Source organism: Struthio camelus, chromosome 14, assembly GCF_040807025.1.
Source record: "Struthio camelus isolate bStrCam1 chromosome 14, bStrCam1.hap1, whole genome shotgun sequence".
In the NCBI taxonomy this organism is placed as follows: Eukaryota; Metazoa; Chordata; class Aves; order Struthioniformes; family Struthionidae; genus Struthio; species Struthio camelus.
Genome location: NC_090955.1, coordinates 8847152 through 8865304, shown reverse-complemented (window position 1 = coordinate 8865304; position 18153 = coordinate 8847152). Strand labels below are relative to the sequence as shown.

At 44.8% G+C, this 18153-nt stretch overlaps 1 protein-coding gene across 1 annotated transcript; it reads right to left on the bottom strand.

Moving 5' to 3' along the window:
* Positions 1-59: 59 nt before the first annotated feature.
* Positions 60-16818, bottom strand: CFAP100 (cilia and flagella associated protein 100). Its single transcript, XM_068907269.1, has 14 exons — positions 16652-16818; positions 14777-14883; positions 13168-13360; positions 12530-12597; positions 11700-11863; positions 10991-11071; positions 9304-9485; positions 9063-9225; positions 7674-7725; positions 4664-4815; positions 3703-3838; positions 2995-3197; positions 1389-1482; positions 60-357 (listed from the first exon to the last, which is right to left on the bottom strand). Exons 1-14 carry the CDS (start codon positions 16755-16757, stop codon positions 244-246), a joined length of 1815 nt encoding a protein of 604 aa, XP_068763370.1. The 5' UTR covers positions 16758-16818; the 3' UTR covers positions 60-243.
* Positions 16819-18153: the final 1335 nt, after the last annotated feature.

The following is an 18153-nucleotide window of genomic DNA, read 5'->3' as shown; positions in this document are numbered from 1 at the left end:
ACAGGAGCCTGAGAAGTGAAATGAAGGAGTTTTAATTTATTTTCTTAGGTGAACAATCAATATATAGAAAAAGAAATGATTACCCGGGATCTTGGGGCGGGAGAAAGTAGGGAATTTTGTGGGGCTGTGAAGCTGGTAATCAAACAAAACAGATGACTCGGACCCTTAACCGACTGTTCGTATAGAGAATACAGTTATCTAAAACCTTTTCAACCCTACAAGTTGTGATTAAGGCCGTGCCTGTCAAGTGAAATAATAGAGTTGTTCTTGCTTCTCTTCGTCCATTTGCTCTTGGGTCTGCTGTTGCTTCTCCTTCTTGGCAGGTGGGTTGGAGCGAAACACCAGCTTCCTGCCAGTCTGCAACGACACAAGAGGCACGCGTATCAGCAGTGTGTTCGAGCAGCACGTCTCTGAGTCACGCAGCTACTGCTCAAGCTGCTTCGTGCCGCAGGTCTCTACTGCGGCAAGGGGCTGTTGTCCCTTGCGGTCTGGTTTTTAGGCAGGTTTACGTCTGTCTGCTAAGCTTGTTTTTCCTCTTAAATAGGTATCGAGTGGCTGAAGGCCATGTATATGCTACTGCTGCAGTTTCTACAAAGTACTACTTACTGCATGTGCAACTCTTTCCTGCCTAAAGCCTTATTTGTATGAAATGAGGAAGGGTAGTTAAAAAGGCCAAAGAAATAGCTGAGGGAGGCTGCAAGACCCTTATTTTATATTGGGTCTCCAATATAAAAGTGGCAGGGACTCATGGTGCCTGTTTTCACTCTCCCAGGCTGTCGCCGACTTAGTGCATGACAGCACTGGGCTACCCTCACGATTATGTTCATCTGTGAAACGTGCAGCCACTTAACTGAGCAGCAGTAGCCATGGCCCGAGGCTCTCTGTTGTGCCCCTGTGGGGTCACATCTCAGTTTGATGTAACACGGAGCACGCAAAAAACGGTATGGTTTGATGGGGTAGTTGAGCTGACTTAGTGGCTTGCTGCTGTTGTAGGGAGAGTGTCCTGCTGCTGCTGCTGATTCCCCTGTTGCTGATTTTCATGCTTTTTCTTTTAATGCTGCTAGGTTAACAAGCTGAAATCAGCTTAATGAGAAGATTGGCAAGGAATGGATGGGACCACGTGGTCAAGACACCAGGATAGGAGAAAGAGGGAGGAAGGACACTGAATCAGAATAACTCTCGGAGTAACTGACTTCCAGGGAGTTGTTTAAGTTATGTCAGTCCTGTAAATAGGAGTACACCTGAGTATGGGTGTTATCCCCACCCAACTATGGGGGCCCCTAGGAACACTCTTAACACTCTTCCCTTAAATGCTTGATGTTTAGGTACCCTCATTTTCTCTGAAGTGTGCTGTCAGAAGTGATGTTCCTGGTGATTGCTGCACTTACCTTTTTCTTTATATCTGCCTGTGCTCTTGCCAGGGCCCGTTGCAATCTTTCCTCCTGTAGCAGCTTCTGTTGTCTTATCTTTTCCTCTCTGAGCCTTTTGAAGGGAGTGAATAAAGGTTGAGTTAAATGTGGTGGGCATGGGATACGCTTTTGATGCCCAGCTCCTCTACCAGTGTAAGGTTGCTGGAGCAAAGTGGTTTGGGTGTAGCTGATGTTCCAGCTCATTGCTGGGAAGGGGGTTCTGATGGTGGGCTGGGAAAGAAACGTTGAGGCAGTTCCCCCTACCCTTTCTGGGATGAAGGGGGACCAGACCCTTTTTCTTGCTCTGTTACAGATGTGCTGCGTACTGCCTTCAGCAAGTGATTTGCACTCTGCAGTGAGCCTAAGGTGCTCACCAGGTTTGTGGCTGAACAATGCTTCTTGTGTATCTTAAGTTCTCACCAGTGCAACCTGAGCCTGTGACATTACTGACGTGGAGTAGCAGCGTTTTACATCCGTGCTGCTGCTACAGTTTACCTAAATGTGCAAAGTGGAAGCTGAGAGAGTTAACAGGCTCTGGTTCCCTGCGGGAATAAAGCACTGGAATGGAGATGGGCTCAAGCTGTTGAACACCCTGCAGTGAAGAGGAAGTGAGTTTGTAACCTTGTGATCTTCAGGAAGTATTTAAGTTGTTTTCACAGTACCTTCTTTATTGCATCACATTCCTTCCCTGCTTCTTTCCCTCCATCCCCAGTGTAGGGTAAATGTGTCTTACTGCTTTTTTTTAAGTTAGAATGCAGAACCACTCACAGAACATCAGGAGGGGAGGTGTTGCACCCCTAGTACTAAAAAGGAAGAAAGGTGCAGAGAAAGAGAGCCCAGTAGGAAGGAAATGTCACTGTTCGGACTCGAAATCCTCACGCTATTTTTGTTTTGTTTGTTTCTTCCCTACATGGACCTGATTCACCCAGGGATGTCCAGTTGCAGCTTTGCTCTGTGCAAGGGGAACTTTCATGTGTTGAGCCAACGAGAATGTATCTGGCCTCAGAATCTAAATTTATTGTGTTCATTGGCCACTTTGAACATTTAATTATACAGGTTAAACTTCAGAGGTTTATAGCAGCAAGAATTTTGAAACTGTTGTTGACAAACGCTCTCAAGTACCTATTGAATTCTGATGGAGGAGCTGGGTGAGTCAGACACTGTGTGTGTTAAATAATTATACAGGAGCAATTTTCTATTTAATCAGTTTAAATATTGTTACTACAAATTGTTGTCTTAAAATTATGAGTCTCGTTGAATTTGCTCAAGAGCTTTGTTTCCCCCCCCTCCCTCCTCCCCCCTTCCAGATTTTTTCCTTCATTTCAGGGTACAGGCACCTTCCAGGTCTTCTCTAGTATAGCTGTGGGCTGCTGCTTACTGATCAGGAGGTGCAAATACTATGAACCTGAAGTCCTTACAGGAGTAAAATGGGTTATATCGGTCCCATGTGGGCTTTCATATTTCTGTTGTTATTTTCTGGTTTGATCTGACAAATTGGGCCCTTTCAGTAGCTTTGCTTTTGGGTGTCAACGTTTTGGGGAGAAAAAAAAAAAAGTCCCATTTCCAGAGGAAGGGCTCCTTTTACCTTATCCTCCGTTCTTTTTCCTTAGCTTTCTCAGCCTGTTCTATCTTTGCCGGTGGGATTCTCTCTAAGCACTCCAGTAAGTCATCCAGCTGTTTTTCTATCACTGTTAGCATCTGCAGTGTCCCTAGGTTTGCCTCATTTTCTCCAATGCAGCGGCGATAGACTTCCAGCACCTTTTTATTCAGGCTCACGAGCATTTTGTCCTAGAGATAAGAGGAGATAGGGTGAGACAGAACCAGGAGGCACCAGCTAGGTTCTATCCAGAATCATTAAGTCTCTCCAAAAGAAAATGGAATTAATACACTTTAATTCCTCCAACGAGATGCTATTGCTTGTTTTCTGGTTTGCTTAGCGCTGGTGTCTAGGATAGACAGTTGTACTGAGCTGTTCTTGTATCTGTCTCCTATTCCCAGCTATCGCTGTGGCCTGGGCCAGGATGCAGCCTGCTGCCACAATCCTCTATGGGTCCTACTCCAGCTTCATAGCAGCAGCGAGGAGTGGACACGTTTGTGTCCTGGTTTGCTGCCTCAGCGATGCCTCCAACCTGCCCTTGCTACAGCTCCAATACTGAGAAAGAGGGCTCATCCCTCACTGCCGCGACTGGGTGTCCGCTCTTTTCTCAGGCTGGATATGGCTGGTGGACAAGAGCAGCGTATTTTATTCCTACGCTAACCCTCACCCTGCTATGTTCTTGATCTCGGGATGTACCTGGACATCAGCTTTGTATTCTCCAAAGGAAAAGACGCGAACTCTGAGCTTCAGATCTGCTGCAGTTTCTTCTTCTTTGGCAATAGAGGATCTAACAGTGGCTGCAAGCTGTTTGAGCTGCTCTATTTCCTGGTCCCTAGCCCAGAAGAGAAGGCAGGCATTTTTTTGAAAAGCCCTGAAACACATGGCTCCTTGCTACCTTACAGACTGGGACCATCCTTCCTGCTGCCGGCAGATGGAGATAACACTTCATGCCGTTTCTGGGGAGTATGCACCCATGACTCTCAAAGCAGAGGGAACTCTTGATTTTTCTGAACTAGCAGTTGCTGTGTTGGTGTAGGGGGGAGAGAAGCTAAATAGCATTCCGAATTTTTCAGTCAGTCAGTGCAGAAGGTAGATTCTATTTAAAAACATTCACAAGTGGTTGAACTGTGCTTTAAATGGGAATACGTGTGTCTGCCTGCCATTGAAATACTGTATTGCCATTACCTTTGGTTTTCTGGCTGGCTTCCACTAGGAAGAGTTTGCATTTAGTTGAAGCAGGTGCTGGTCTGGATTGCTCCAGAGCTTGCCTTGTTTCTTCCTTTGATCATTCCTCATAAGAATTACATGGTACTTCCTGGCTTGTGTTGCCTCCCTGACTCTAAGACACTGCAGACCCTCTCCTAGGCCTTTTTCTCCAAAAAATTTCTCTAGACCCTCCCAGGTGTATTTCCTGTATTACATAGATGGGTCACTTCTCTGGGAGTTTACAAAGCAATGGGTTGGATGGGCTCTTTTGTATGAGAAAGAGACTCTTTTTGCCATGTGCTGCGTGGAGACCATTATGTGTGGTGTGGTCTGCAGCATGCAGCTTGATGGTGAGGTGCCACTAGAGGGGGGGGGGGGATCACTTGTGTTTTAAGGCTTCGGCACAGGGGGCCCCTTTCCATCACTTACCGAATTGCAGAGTCAGACTTACATCCTGTTACATGTGGTGATTAAAGTGTGTCGGAGCTCATCCAAAGTTTCCTCAATGTCCTGGGAATTCTGGATAAGGGACAAGTTCTGTTCCTCCAGCTCCGTGAAAATAGACAGCAGTTGTTGGGGGTCAGTAAAATACAGTTCCAGCTCCTGGAGTGGAAAACATGTGATGAGTGTGTTCTAGCTTTTTATCCATTGAGCTACATGGAGATTGGTCTATACCTTGTATCTTCTGCTGGTACGTGATGGGACTTTTTTTTTTTTTTAAACAAAATTTATAGCACATACAGCGTGAGGTTAAGAATCTGTACCTACTCCAAAGAGCTTGCATTGTAAAGAAAAGATATGGTTCAGTTCAGCAGAGAAGGATTAAGAACTGGAAGAGAGGGAAGCAAAGGGCCTTAAGGGCTGTTGGGAGAAGAATTACATATCCCAATTATGCATGGATGCTGTCTACATGTGACTACATATGTAGCTTTGCAACTGTGTTGCTTTAAGGTTATAACAGACTTAAGGACCTCTTAGTCCTGATCCTTACTGTTGCTTTCTCTGACCATCTAACTTGACATATCTTGGCAAACTCAGAGGAATTGTCCTGAGCTTGTTTTAGTTTTGATGCTTGATTTGAGACCTGAAGAAGGTATCCTAAAACACCTCTTTTTTTTTTTTTTTCAACTGCATTACTTGATCTTGAAAAAGTTGTTATTTTTCCTCACAGACCTGCCTAAATAATGTGCCATTTGCGTATGGCTGGTTCACTCCAAGGAGGAGAGAAGTTTCTCTCATTTGTCTTTGGAATTTAAAAATAAGATGTGTTTGTGATCCTTCTCTCTCTGTTCTGGAGGAAAGTGCAAATTTAGGGACAAGAAAAGAGGGAAGTGCCCTCTTTCCCCCAGTGACTTTACCCACCTGAATTATTTGTGGCTCCCCCAACCCAAGAGCTGCTGTCCTTACACGGTCCCAAAATGTTACTACATTCCATCAACAAAATTCACTCCTATAGGGCCAACTAAAGAGTTGCTACTGGCCAGGTTAAATAACTTTCATCGTGCCTCAGAACAGCTCTCTGGTTTCTTACAGCAGTGTGGAGTGGAGGGGCTGTGGGTACTGAAAGGTGAATTTTTTGCACCTGCTATAGTGCAATTCTGAGCAGTGATTTTGACTCCTGTAACCTTCTCCAATCTTTGACTTGTGGTCTGCAGCCAATGGAAGTCATTAGTATAAACCCAAGAGAAGCAGGAGGTAAGACTTACCCTAAAGGAGAGGTAAGGCCTGTAAAAAGGACTGTGTGCTTTATTGCATTGGCTTAGTTGAGAGGGGTGATTTCGACTTAAAATTCAGCTGGTGCTAAAACAGCAGAGGCTCTTACTTTAGTTTAGCGAAGATGACAGAGAACAGGGGGAAACTGAAATAAAGCAAGTGAAGAGCAAACTCAGTCCTGGTTATCCAAGTGCTCTCCCAGGTACATGGGTGCTTGATAGTCCATGTACAAACCCTCTTCCACCTTCCTGCCAAGTGTGTAGCTTGACTCTGCTTCAGTATCTGCACCATTAAAATAAGTTGACTTTCAGGGAGTAAAAAATGGTGCAAAAACATTGTGAGTAGGAGGTCCCTTTAGATGAGCTGAACTTTGGGGTAGGTGCATTCATGAGATACTGACTTTTGGGGCAGAAAGACCTGGGAGGATCAGCAGCTTGGCAAAGAGGTGCTGCAAGGAGGTAGACGAAAGCCCAGATCCTGGCACTGTTGGAGGTGTCCATGGCAGGTGGGAAGTAGGACTGAACATTGGGGCTCTTAGGTGTCCTCCACCGGAGAACATGCTTAAGATGCTGGTCTGAGGAATGAGAGGGAAACCCTTACAAAGTGGGAAGAGTTAAGAGAAACTGAATGGGAGGGCGTGGGAGAGTCACCATCTCTTTATTTTGTTTGGTCTTTGTTGTCAGAGTGGGAGAAAACGATTGACATTGAGAAGCAATCAAACACCTGAAGAAAAAAAAAGTATCTAGCTGAGATGACTCCCAAGTCCATGCAGTGTTACCAGGCCTGGTAAGACCCTATCATACCTGCCTGCTCTCCATGTTCCTTGTTCTCAGCCTCCCTCGGGGGAAGCTTTGGCCAATCCATGCCTTTTTCCTGAATCCTCTTTGTGCTCCTATGGTGTTAGCAGGTGTGGGGAGACCGGGAAAGTGACAGACTGGAAAAGAAAACATCTGCTACTAATAAAGTAGCATAAATAGCTAATTTGCAGTAGCTGGATGGTTGTTTGTGTAAGATCAGCTATTCACATGCAGTTGCAGAAAATGCATTTGACAATGTTGGCCTTAAATAGCCGTCTCTCAAATGAATGAGTTTGTTTTTTTTTAATTCATATTTATCTGAATAAGCATGGAGGTAAATGGAATCTCTTGGGTGAAGGAATGTTTAAAAATCATTATTTTAAGATACTGATGGGGGTTAGGATGGATTGTTGCAGTCTAGTTTGCTGCATTTAAGATCAGCACTTGCCCCAGCTCCGTTTCAGTTTTTTATTCCTTTGAATTGGCACCTGTGATGTTTGCATGAGGTTGACATTGGATGAAGTATGGCAGAGACCACCTATAATAATCTGATTTTTTAGAGTTCAAGAAAAGTCATTTCTGCACTGTAAATGAAAATACTGTTATCGCTCTTTTTTAGGAAAACTTCGGTTTTGGACATAATAGGTTTTGAGATTTGTGAAGTTATCATCTTATGTCATGTCATATCTTGTTGGAGGGTTGCAAGCTTTGAGGTGATGGGAGGTTTTTGGAAAGTAGAGGAGGAAAGTTAAACCCAGGTATTTATAATGCATATTGCTAAAAACATGAACATTTATGACTACATAAACATTTATAACTAATGGCTACAATAACTCTTCAATCTCATAATGAACGGTTAGAAGGTGAAAGAAATTAGTAACATCAGTAAATGACATGAGAGAATGAGAGGACAAACAGAACGTATGAATACTTCAGTATGAGACATCTGACCTCATCCTCCTCGTCCGAGCAGGTTTCGCTCTCTTGATCCTCCACTAAACTTCTGAAAAGGCATTCTGTGTGTCAGGTCCTTAGAGAAATGATAGCTCAAAGGAGAGCTTGTTAGTGTATTATAAACATGGCAAATAGCCAGGCTGACATCTGCAAGCAACCTCTAGATTCAGCTATAGGTAGCCAGCAGCTTCCCTTTCTGTTGCATGTTGGCTGTTTGCTCTTGAATACTCCTTTGAACATTCACAAGTGTGGGTCCTCCTTGGCTGTGGGCTGTTTGGGGGTCAGCAGGAGCTAGAGTTCACACAGATGTGCAAGGGGGAAGCTGCCTCTGCCCTTAAGCGAGCTGCCTTCCCAGCTGCTAGGAGCTCTCTTGACTGCAGCAGGGCCACGGCACGACAGATGGGCCTGGACTGAGGGCATTGATCCAAATGGCTTTAACCTTGGGAAACTGAGCTCTTGGGCAATGAGAACGCTGAGCCTTGTTAAAATGGCTCAGGTGGCAGCCTGGCAAGTATAGAAAAAGCCTTGTTCTCCATGCGGGATGTGGTACTGCTCCTAAGTGGCATAGTATGGCTACCATGGTAGTCAGCAGCTTTTATCTACCCGGGAAGGAGGCCATTGAATGCTTCTGCCTCTGCCTGGCCTACTAGTGTTAACCAGCAAGGCAACCTCCATCTCCCCTGCTCAGCTTCAGGGACAAGGCAGCGTAAGATCCGCAAGGGCAAGGCAAGAGGCACCTGACTGGTTTTGGCAGTGGAGTCTGCTCATCACCATGTGCTCCTGTCCCCTTGTGACATGGAGGGGTGAAAACCCTCCGCTCGCAGCATCCTAGTTCCAGCCCCACTTGTGGCCACATCGTTCCTGCCGCGTGGCAGCAGCCCAAGGGCTTCACGAGGGGCGCCACATGGCAGCCCTTGCCAGGCAAACCTGGCACCTGCAACGCTCCAAACAGAGGCAGAAGAAATGGCCCTGCAAGCAATGGCTTAATTCAAAATCTCTTATTAACCATGGCTTTTTGGCCTTAGGAGAAGTATGATCACCAGCCACCCATGCTTTGCTGTTCCAGGCAGTTGCTTTCATTGCTTCAAAAAGCTGGAGCTGGCCGCTTATGCCTTATATGCCCACCTGCCAGTCCACTTCTCTGTTTGGCCCTGCTTATGGTTATGGAAGTATTATTCAGCCTGCGTCCCAGCATGTACTGCCTGAGGCCTCAGTTACTGAAAGTAGACAGTCAATGCAATGCCAGTCTACAATGACCTTGGACCTTCATTCATAGCAAAACAACTGACAGCTCCTCAAGAGGGTTGAGGAGGAGTTTTCCTTTATACTGACTGCCATTCAGTTGAATGCTCTCTGCAGTACCTGTTTTCACTGTCTGGTACTTACAGTTTTGCTGTTGATATGGGCTTCAGAAAGTCTTCAAACTCTGGCCTGATCTCACATAATAGCTTGAAATCCGAACTTTCAGAAGACAATAGAGAGCTTCGCGCATCTAAATAGCTGGTACTAGACAGATCAGCAGCTTTTGTTCTGACTGTCAGATCCTGGCCTGGACAGAAGAAGGGACATAAACTTAGAGCATGGGACTGTCCAAGCAAGGAGTGGGAAGCTTTTCCCTGGCACTTACCTTTCTCTGCAGTAGTGCAAGGGCAGGCACTTTCTTCTTTAGCTTTGGAAGCTGTTTTCAACTCCTTTTCTTTTGCACGCTTTTTTGCATATTCTTCCTGCCACTCTTTTGGAGACAGTTGATAGAGGAAGTCCCTGTACCTCTTGTACTCCTGCAAAGTATCCTCAAATTTGGCTATATCACTGAGGTAAGAGAAGTGGACAAGTCACGCTAAGTTTGTTAGCAGAGTAGAAAGACCCTGCTCGGGCAGGTTCTTTCTGACTCCTTACATTCAGCTCCACCTGAAGAAGGGACGTGTCCTCATGGATGAGCAAAGACAACCATGAGCCAGCCCGGCTTGCTCTCTGGGCTCCCTGATGTGGAAGCTGTGCAGTCACATCACTGTGGCCAGACCCTTGCTATGGCACTGGGCTTGCTAATTTAGGAGTGGTACTAGGCAAGCGTGGCTTGGTGGCTGGCATCTGGCCAGCCTGAAAAACAGGCGGAGGAGTTCAGGTCTGTTGCCTGGATCTGTTTGATCCAGGGAGAGCTACTGTATGGCAAAGCAGCAGCATCTTGTCCCCCACCCTGTCCATCAGCCTCTTCATCAGCTGCAGGCTTTACCACTTAGTTTTTACAGCTGTCAGCCCTGCAAGGCCAACACACTTAAGAGGGAGAGGTCTACCCGGTGGCAGTGGTCACAAGCTGCCATCTGCAGCTTTGCCGGTGTTAAAGTACACTGATGGAATGGGACTCTCATGGTGTCAGCTTGTGGCTGAGATGAAAAGGCAGAGAAGCGCATTTAGCAGAGAAGTGCTGATTTTTGCTCTCATGTCCCAGCCAAACTTCAGCCCCTGCACCTTTGGGAAGCCAGCAGAGAGCTCCTGCGCCCCGCAGCTATCCCCAGGGGTCTAATATGGCCTGTGTCACCTTTGATGTAGAAGAAAGAAGAGGTGAGACTGAAGTGACCTGGCCTGACTCTGAGCTCAGCCTGAGCAGACATCAAGGAGGGGCATTAAACCAAAGCAGTCAAATTCCCTTTGCTAAACAACTGCGTTTTACTTCAGAGTGGCTGGGAACCTGCCTGTGATCAGTTATTTTGCCTCAGCTGATAGATGGTAACTTGTTCAGCTGTGGCAGCTCTTTCACCTTCAGTTGCATGTCCATCTCCTCAGGAAAGAAATATCTGTTCCCTGCGTGCTGCCCACAGGAAAGAGCATGGTGGCACTTAACAGAATGAACAGCTACTTTATAACTGAATGCTCATGATGTCACTAGAAAAGCTCAGTTTTTCAGTGAATCAAACCTCAAGCTACATTCATGGCTTTGGTGCCAAATAATAGAATTTCTGCTGGAAAAATGAACTGAGAAATCTTTGCAGCTCAACTTGTAATGGGAATCATTTTGGGAGGGGGTGGGGGGTTCATTTCAGGTCACCATTAAAATGCATAGCTTAATTTTGTTTGGTTTTTACTCTCAAACTGGCTTTGACTTAATGATACTTTTTAAAAAGGCCATTAACAAGTTGGGTCATTTTAGAAGCAAAACCAGCATCTGGAAAACAGCACTTGAAACATTTTGACTCTTTTAAAATGGAACATTTTTGGAACATTTTCCTGATTTCTTTTTCCTACTAAGAGATGCAGGTCTAGTGCTCTAAAGACTACTACAGGCTAGGCAGTAATAGTATTCAGTGTGCAACCATTACCTTTCGAGGTTCATTATTTGTGAAGTAATTGCTTGAATCTCCATTATTTTCTCTCTCTTTGCTGCAGTTTCTTTTTCAGCACTAGGGAAGAATGCATAAACATAAGCCATGAAACAAATCAGCAGTTATTGGGTAGTGAACTGAGATGCATAACAAATAGAGGAAAAGATGTGAGGAGAACTCTAGAAATCTGTCTTATATATATGAAGATGTGACACTTGGCTCCTGTCTGAAGGCCCTGCTAGCAAAGACAGTGTATGGTCCCAGTGACACTTCCAAGTCAGTGCCTCCCTAATTTGGCTGCTGGTGAGCATTGGTTGCTACTCTGCCCTTGTGATGCTTCTTTTAATGGGCCAAGGTGCCTGTATCCCTTCACCTAGAGGACAGTTCCTGCTAGGAGGGGTTGGGCAGAAGTATCTCATTGTTGTAAGGGTGTTGTGAGAAGAGCACAAGTGGTGGGGATGATGGCAGGTAACTCACTGGAGCCAAAACAAGAGCTCATGCAATGAGGGGATTCCCCACCTATTGGTCTCCTTCCTCTCTTACACAGTATGGGTGGGGAGAAAATGCAACCAGAACTGTAACTCTGGGAAAAAATCAGACACAGAGCATTTGCAGGTGGATGCTAGTGTTCCAGGGCAGTCAAGCAAAAGAACCTCCTGTGTCCGGGGCAAAAGAGCACGCGGGTGGTTCCCTCAGTTTCCATTACATTTTCAGGGCTTGAACAGAATTTTTGTCATTCTCCTTCAGGAACTCATCAAACATCACAGTATCTTTTTCCAGGTAGTATTCAGCCTTTTCCAGTTTTCTTTCCTCTATCTTCGCTAGGTTCTTCAGCCTCTGAATCTCATCCCTCTTTACTGCCATGGTATACTGAAATGAACCCAAAAGACAACACAGACATGTTGGTTGGCTGGCTTATTCTGAAGTTACTCTGGTTTAACTTTGTTTTTGGTTACCTTATTACCTTATACTTGTTGGCAGAGAGCATGAGGATTTCAAACGAGGGTCTGGGTACAAGTTAGGTAGGTAGAGGCCAGGAAGATACTTTCAGAAGTAATGTAGGAAATTAATAGTGAAATTAAAGACAGAATCCAGGAATTCCAGCGCTGTGTTAACTCCTGAATGACAATGATTGATTCAGTTGTGTTATAGCACGTGATAGAGGTGAATAATGGGGATATACCAACAGGAATCCCTTATTTTGAGTTCAGAATGGCTCCCAGATATAATTCATATACGGGACAGTAAGGGCCAAGCTATCAATATATCTTTGGGTCCCACAAATGAAGTGGAAATAGTTGCAGGGCTACTACTAGGTGGTACTGAATGACTTTCACCTCTTTCTTGGTTGAGGATTGCTGGGCCTTGGACTATGAGTGCCTTTGACACAGGACTTGGACCACCAGCTCATGAGGTCTGATTTATAGCTCCCTGGTGTAATCTCTAGGCTATGGCTCCCATGAGAAAACAAAACAAAGCAACACAGGGAAGGATAATTAAAAAAAGAGAAAGCAACACTGAAAGAAAGCCAAGTACCTCAAGTAAAAATATCTGTCTCCTGTTGTTTACATAGTCATGAAAGCTCTCTTTTTCTAAATGCTGATCTGGAATGAGAACATAAAGTTGCTCAGACTAGAGGGAGAAACATGGTCAAAGCAAAACACAGTGAATATGGAGGCTTCTGTGAGTTTGGATGTGGCTGGCATTGGGGCCTGCAGTACTGAGTATGCTATACCATTGTGGCGTCGGTTAGGATCAGTTTCACATGGGTTTTGGTAAAGCTACTCCTCACTTCAGAGGCAGAAGATTTAGCTCTGTGTACTGAAATCCAACTTTAGGTCAGCTTAGTGCAAATGTCTCTATGATACACAGTGCTGCGAACTCTGGGACAACTTCTGTTCTAACTCCCAGCTGATACGTAACACCACGAAGAGCCCAGCTACTGTGGAGGCCACAGGAGAATGTGGAACCCAGTCTACTATGGTGGTGGTGAAATGTGCCACATGTGTACATGCATGAGACCGAGGTGGCCCAACCATCCTGTGTCTGCAGGCAGGAGGAGCTCACTGGAGTCAGCTAGAGCTAACTAGCTGGTTTCATCCCCTCTTTGACTTTTGTTTTAGGCTGTTATCCAGCCAAGCAGCTCCGCTATGAAGATAGTAGCTGTTCCCTACCTTTGGTAATGGCTGTCTTCCAAGAAAGACTGTCCTGAAAAGCTTTCAGTCTCTTTGTTTCTGTTGCCTGTTTTCTGTCTTCTTCTTCTTCCTCTTTCTGGAGAGCTTTCCTGAACCCCTTTTGCTTTACATTTATCTTGGTGGAGTAGGTCATTTTCTCATGTATTTTCATGGTCTTCCTCCTTTCACGTTCCTATGAGGAGATGTCAGTTATGTGGATAGTTTGGTTATGTGCTTTGTCTGCTGTGGTTTTTAATGACATGAGTAGTAACTCACAGTCTAGACATTTGCAAGCTTCTGGTATCTTGCTAAAGCTTGTTTGCCTGGTATATCTGACTAATCCCAGTGATACCCTCTCTCTCTTGATGTAACTGAAACACTTCATCTCTTTTCTTAGCATTTGCTCTCTTTTTTTTTTTGTTAGTATTCTGTATCCAGCTATCAGTGTACCAGTTTGTACCTACGCAGCTTTTGCATTTTTCCTTCTTGGGTTATTCTTGGAAGAGAATCAAAAATTTAAGAGACTCCTATTCATGCTTCTAATACAAGGGAACAGGACCGCCCATGCTCGAGACCAACTTTATCTTTCACATAGTCATTTAAACCCTCAAGTCTGGATTGAAATGATCTCTTCAAACCAACTCCAGAGCTCTCTGGAGGGTTGAGAGGTTGTTCATGCGCTCACCTGGGATAGAACTTGTAATTCATTTCTGTCTGTACAGTTTGGGCATGGGGTAGGCTGAGGACATCACTCAGCAGACATCCTTAGCACACTTCTACCTAAGTTCTTCCCCATACCCTAATGATGACTTTGAAGCTTTGACTCCCAAGCTAAAAGCAGACTATCCGTCATCAATATGTGAGGCAAGGAGGCTTGCCTAAGCTTGTTTGGAGGCCTTGCCTTTGTGATTTAGAAACAGAGGCCTCTTCTACGCTACTGCCTGGCTTCTGCAACTGTGTGCAGTACTCAGTCCTCTCAGTGATGCCGTGCTCTCTCTGTGACTTCCCATCCCCTTTGGATCACACACCTAAAGGAAAGTCCACTAGGGAAATAAGGAAGAAAAAGATATTCTACAGACCCAGCTCTCTGGTCTGGTGGGTTGCTATTCCCTATCTTAGGAATAGATACCTCGGGCATGAAACCAATTTAGTCCTTCTTCCTAGGCGTTCATTTAGCTGGCAGTTCAGAAGAAGGTCGCATCAACCATTAGAATACAGCTTTCCAAGCAGAAAGGCAAGCCTGTTGAACTGGAAAGCAAGGGATCTTGCACCAAAGCATTCTGTAGCTATAAATACCAGTAGCACTGGCAGGCATCTCGTACAGAAACAGAGGGAGTGATAAATCTGCCTTTAAGTAAGGAAGAAAAAAACCACAGTGACAATGCATAGATCTTGCACTAACAACCAGCAAACCTGTGCTCAGATCTGCTCTTGGCAAAGTTAACCTCCTGTCATGGACTTCACTGGACTTGTAGCTGATCTGGGGGATTCACAGCTGAATCTGTTAGGGACTGTTTCCCTTGTGCAGTAAATTTTGGTAAGATTTATGTTGGCTGCCTTCCCTGATGAAACCCCTGTAATACATTTGACCTAAAGCTTCTATACATACCTCTTTAGCCTCTTCTCTTTCCTTGTCCCTTATTGAGAAGATATCGATATCTGGAGGGATGATAAATGGATTTTTCGTGGAATTTTCTTCATCCTCTTCTGAACTTTCTGCAAGAAATGGATGAGGACATAGGAGTTGCAAATCAGGATGTCAGGACCCAGTGCAGAGGGACTTTGTTCTGCTGTGTACGATGCCATGGCTGAAGGGTAGCCAGCTGGGGAGGCCTAGCAATGCTAAATCAGGGGTGGGGAGCTGGAAAGGGCTTGTGAGAAACCCAAGGATATAACTGAGACCTCTGTGTTGCTTATGTTACTTGACCATGTTTGCTGATCAGCTCAGGATTTTAACCTGGGATTTTGATCAGTCTGGAGCTGTTTTACCAGGGACAAGTCCAGGATACGAAAGGATCTAAGACCAACTGCAGCGCTTACAAGAGAGCTCTCACCAGGCAGGCACAACAAAGGACTCTGAGACTGAAACTTCACCTGCACATTAGGCTTGATAAAGTCGTTTGCCTTTTATTGCTCATACAAGCCTCAACCGAGAGGAGGGAGGCTGGCTCTCCAGAAACGGTGCCTTTGAACAAAAGGATGACACCGTGGTTTAATCATTGTTCCCTCAGGTGCAGCAGTACTATGTGTCTTTTAGATGTCGAGAGGACCCTCTTTGTGCTCTGAAGAAGTGAAATGCTGCTCTAACCTGTAGTGCCTCCAAAAGTGTCATGCTACAGCCATTGCTCTCTAGCTCTTACTGGGACACAAAAAAGATATTTTCTGCCTATGGTGCTGTCTGCCTTTAATGTCTTCCTGTTCCTTTTCCCATAAGGCAGCAGCTGGTGAAACTTAGGTTTGATACTTATGTTTCTGTCTGTCTGTTATTCCTTCTGTGCCCTTCCAGCCCCCTAACCATACACACAGTGTTATTGCAGACTGACAGCCTGCTGCTAGCCCCCTCCGGTTGCACAGTCATATTCCCAGTCTCTGCTATTTACTTTGAACGGTAGAGTTTTGATGGATACTAAGGATTACTTTCTCAAGGAGAACTGGCTCAGCTCAAGCAGTCTATCAAGGACGGTTGTGAAAAGTAGCATCACAAAGTGATGCCACAAACCTCAATGTTTGGTTTTGTAACAGTTCATGCCTGCAATGATGTAAGCATGCATAGATTGAGCTGACAGGATGTATACCTCTGGTTTGCAACAGCTGACTGATGACTTTTTCACAGCATTTAACGAACTCGATCTCCAAGAGCAGAAGCCCCAATATAACAAGTGTCAACTGTTTGGACCTCCTCCAGCTCTCTTGTTACTGGAAGGCATCTAGTCCTCTCAGGAGAGGCAATAGGGAAATTATAACACACAAGCCATTCCTATTAATGTGAAAGAAATCTCTTAGTCGGTTGTCGAAACCCGAAAGTAATTAGTTTAGCTAAAAATCAGGAAAGATTTAGCCAGGCGTAAGTCTGAAGAACAAACTTTTTTCTCCCTCTGAAGATTAAAAACTCTGGTTCATAAATTAATATTTTAATATAAAATCATTCCTGATGCATGTTCAGGCTAAAATGGGTATCTGAGAGACCAAGAAAAACTCAGTAAGAACTTAGAGTCTTGGCCATACTAAGAGTTTTGGTTTGTCGGAGTTCTACATTAATTTCCTTGCCCTTCTGAGGAGCCATTGAAAGCAGACTCGAGGACTGTGTTCCCTTACAGTCTCTCTACCCATTTCCTAACCTCATTTACTGAAGTGCTCATTCAGTGTTTTCATCAGGCAGAAGCTGCTGGGGAGCCTGTCTCATCTGATCATGGGCAGAGGAATATGAAGAGAGGCCTCTCCTTTGAACCAATAGCAAAAAGCTGCAAGAGCATCATGACATTACCTGATAGCACAGGCTGTGTTTCCATTTCAGACTGAGGAGAGAGGCTTTCAGAGCTTGACTTTGAAGGTGGAGATGACATCTTTGACTCTGCCCCAAAGAAAACCATAAACAAATCAATAAATTAGGACCTGCCAATAGGTGATGCAGTAGGTTTTACAGCAGTGGTAGACCCACAGGCTTTCTGGATCTTAACTACTGAGTGTTTTGTGTCTGTAGGAGTTAATGAAAAGCTTCAAAACTGGGAAATACTTCGGTTCTGACCCCAAAAAGGAGACCTTCATCTCTAGCTTATGTGAAGGTTGTACAAAAGACAGCCCTCGCTACATACTCAGTGATGGGAAGGCAAAGATAAAACAAATTGGAGATAAGAACCAAGTGAAGTCTCTTACCTTTTCTTGTTTCACCCACAGCTGCAATTCTGATCCAAACCCATGGTTTTATCCTTCCATTGCCAGTTTGTAAGCAATGTTTTACTTTCTAAAGCAAGAAATTGCTCTGGCACTGGAGATTTCTTGTGATTCTGTGAATGACTGTTGAACAGTACGGGCATGCTGTAGGAACTCTGTCCTGTTTAATTTTAGACTGGCAAACTGTTGAAGGTTAGTTTTTTCTTTCTCTGAATCCACGCTCTATTGTAGTCTTTGCTGTGGATCCCAGGGGAAAAGGCATAATTATAATGCTCTCACTTGAAAAGGACTTAGAAACATCCCTGTTGAAGTTATCCCCTAATCAACAAAGGCAGCAAACGGGGAAGTATTAGTTCAACTGATGCAATTCTGCTGCTGGGATCATTCCTGATCTGTATTAGTATAGGACACAGCTGAAAATACCCTCTTCCGCTTGCACTAGTTTTAAGGCTATTTTAAAACATTGTTATTTGCTCTGAGCAGCCTCCAGTTTTTATGTATTTTGAGCTAAACTCATCTGGCCTAGATTCCATGCATGTCCTTGGTGCTTTGTGTTTCCTATTGGCTGTGTTTCTGTAGCTGCCCAATTAGTATGTTATTCTTCAGTGGTATAAAACTCTCACTGTTGATGAGACACAGAGACTTAGGTGGAATTCAGGCTGTGTGAATGTGGCCCACGTTTTTTCCTGCCTTTTCAGTTCTTGAAAGACCTCTCCAAAAGCCTCTTCGACTGGTCGTTTAGTTTTCTTATCTCTCTGACCATGGACATAATTTCATGGGATTTCTGTTTTCTCTCCAGGATTTCTGTTTTCTCCCCATCTATGTTGTAGTACAACATAACCCCTGCTGATGTGGTGAGTTTTGGAGAAACCCCAGCAGGTCAAGGGTAGGAAGGCAGTCAGACGCCTGCAGCGTCTGGTCAGGTACACTTTATGAAATATGCAGAGCAGTTGTAGCTAACATGTGGAAGATCAGCACTCTTAGTGCACACCTTGATTTATGTCATCTACAACCCCACTAATCTTGTTCATGTGGTTGGTTGTTTTCTATTTCTGCTGAAGGGAATAGGGTTGGAAAGCAGGACTAGACAGAGAG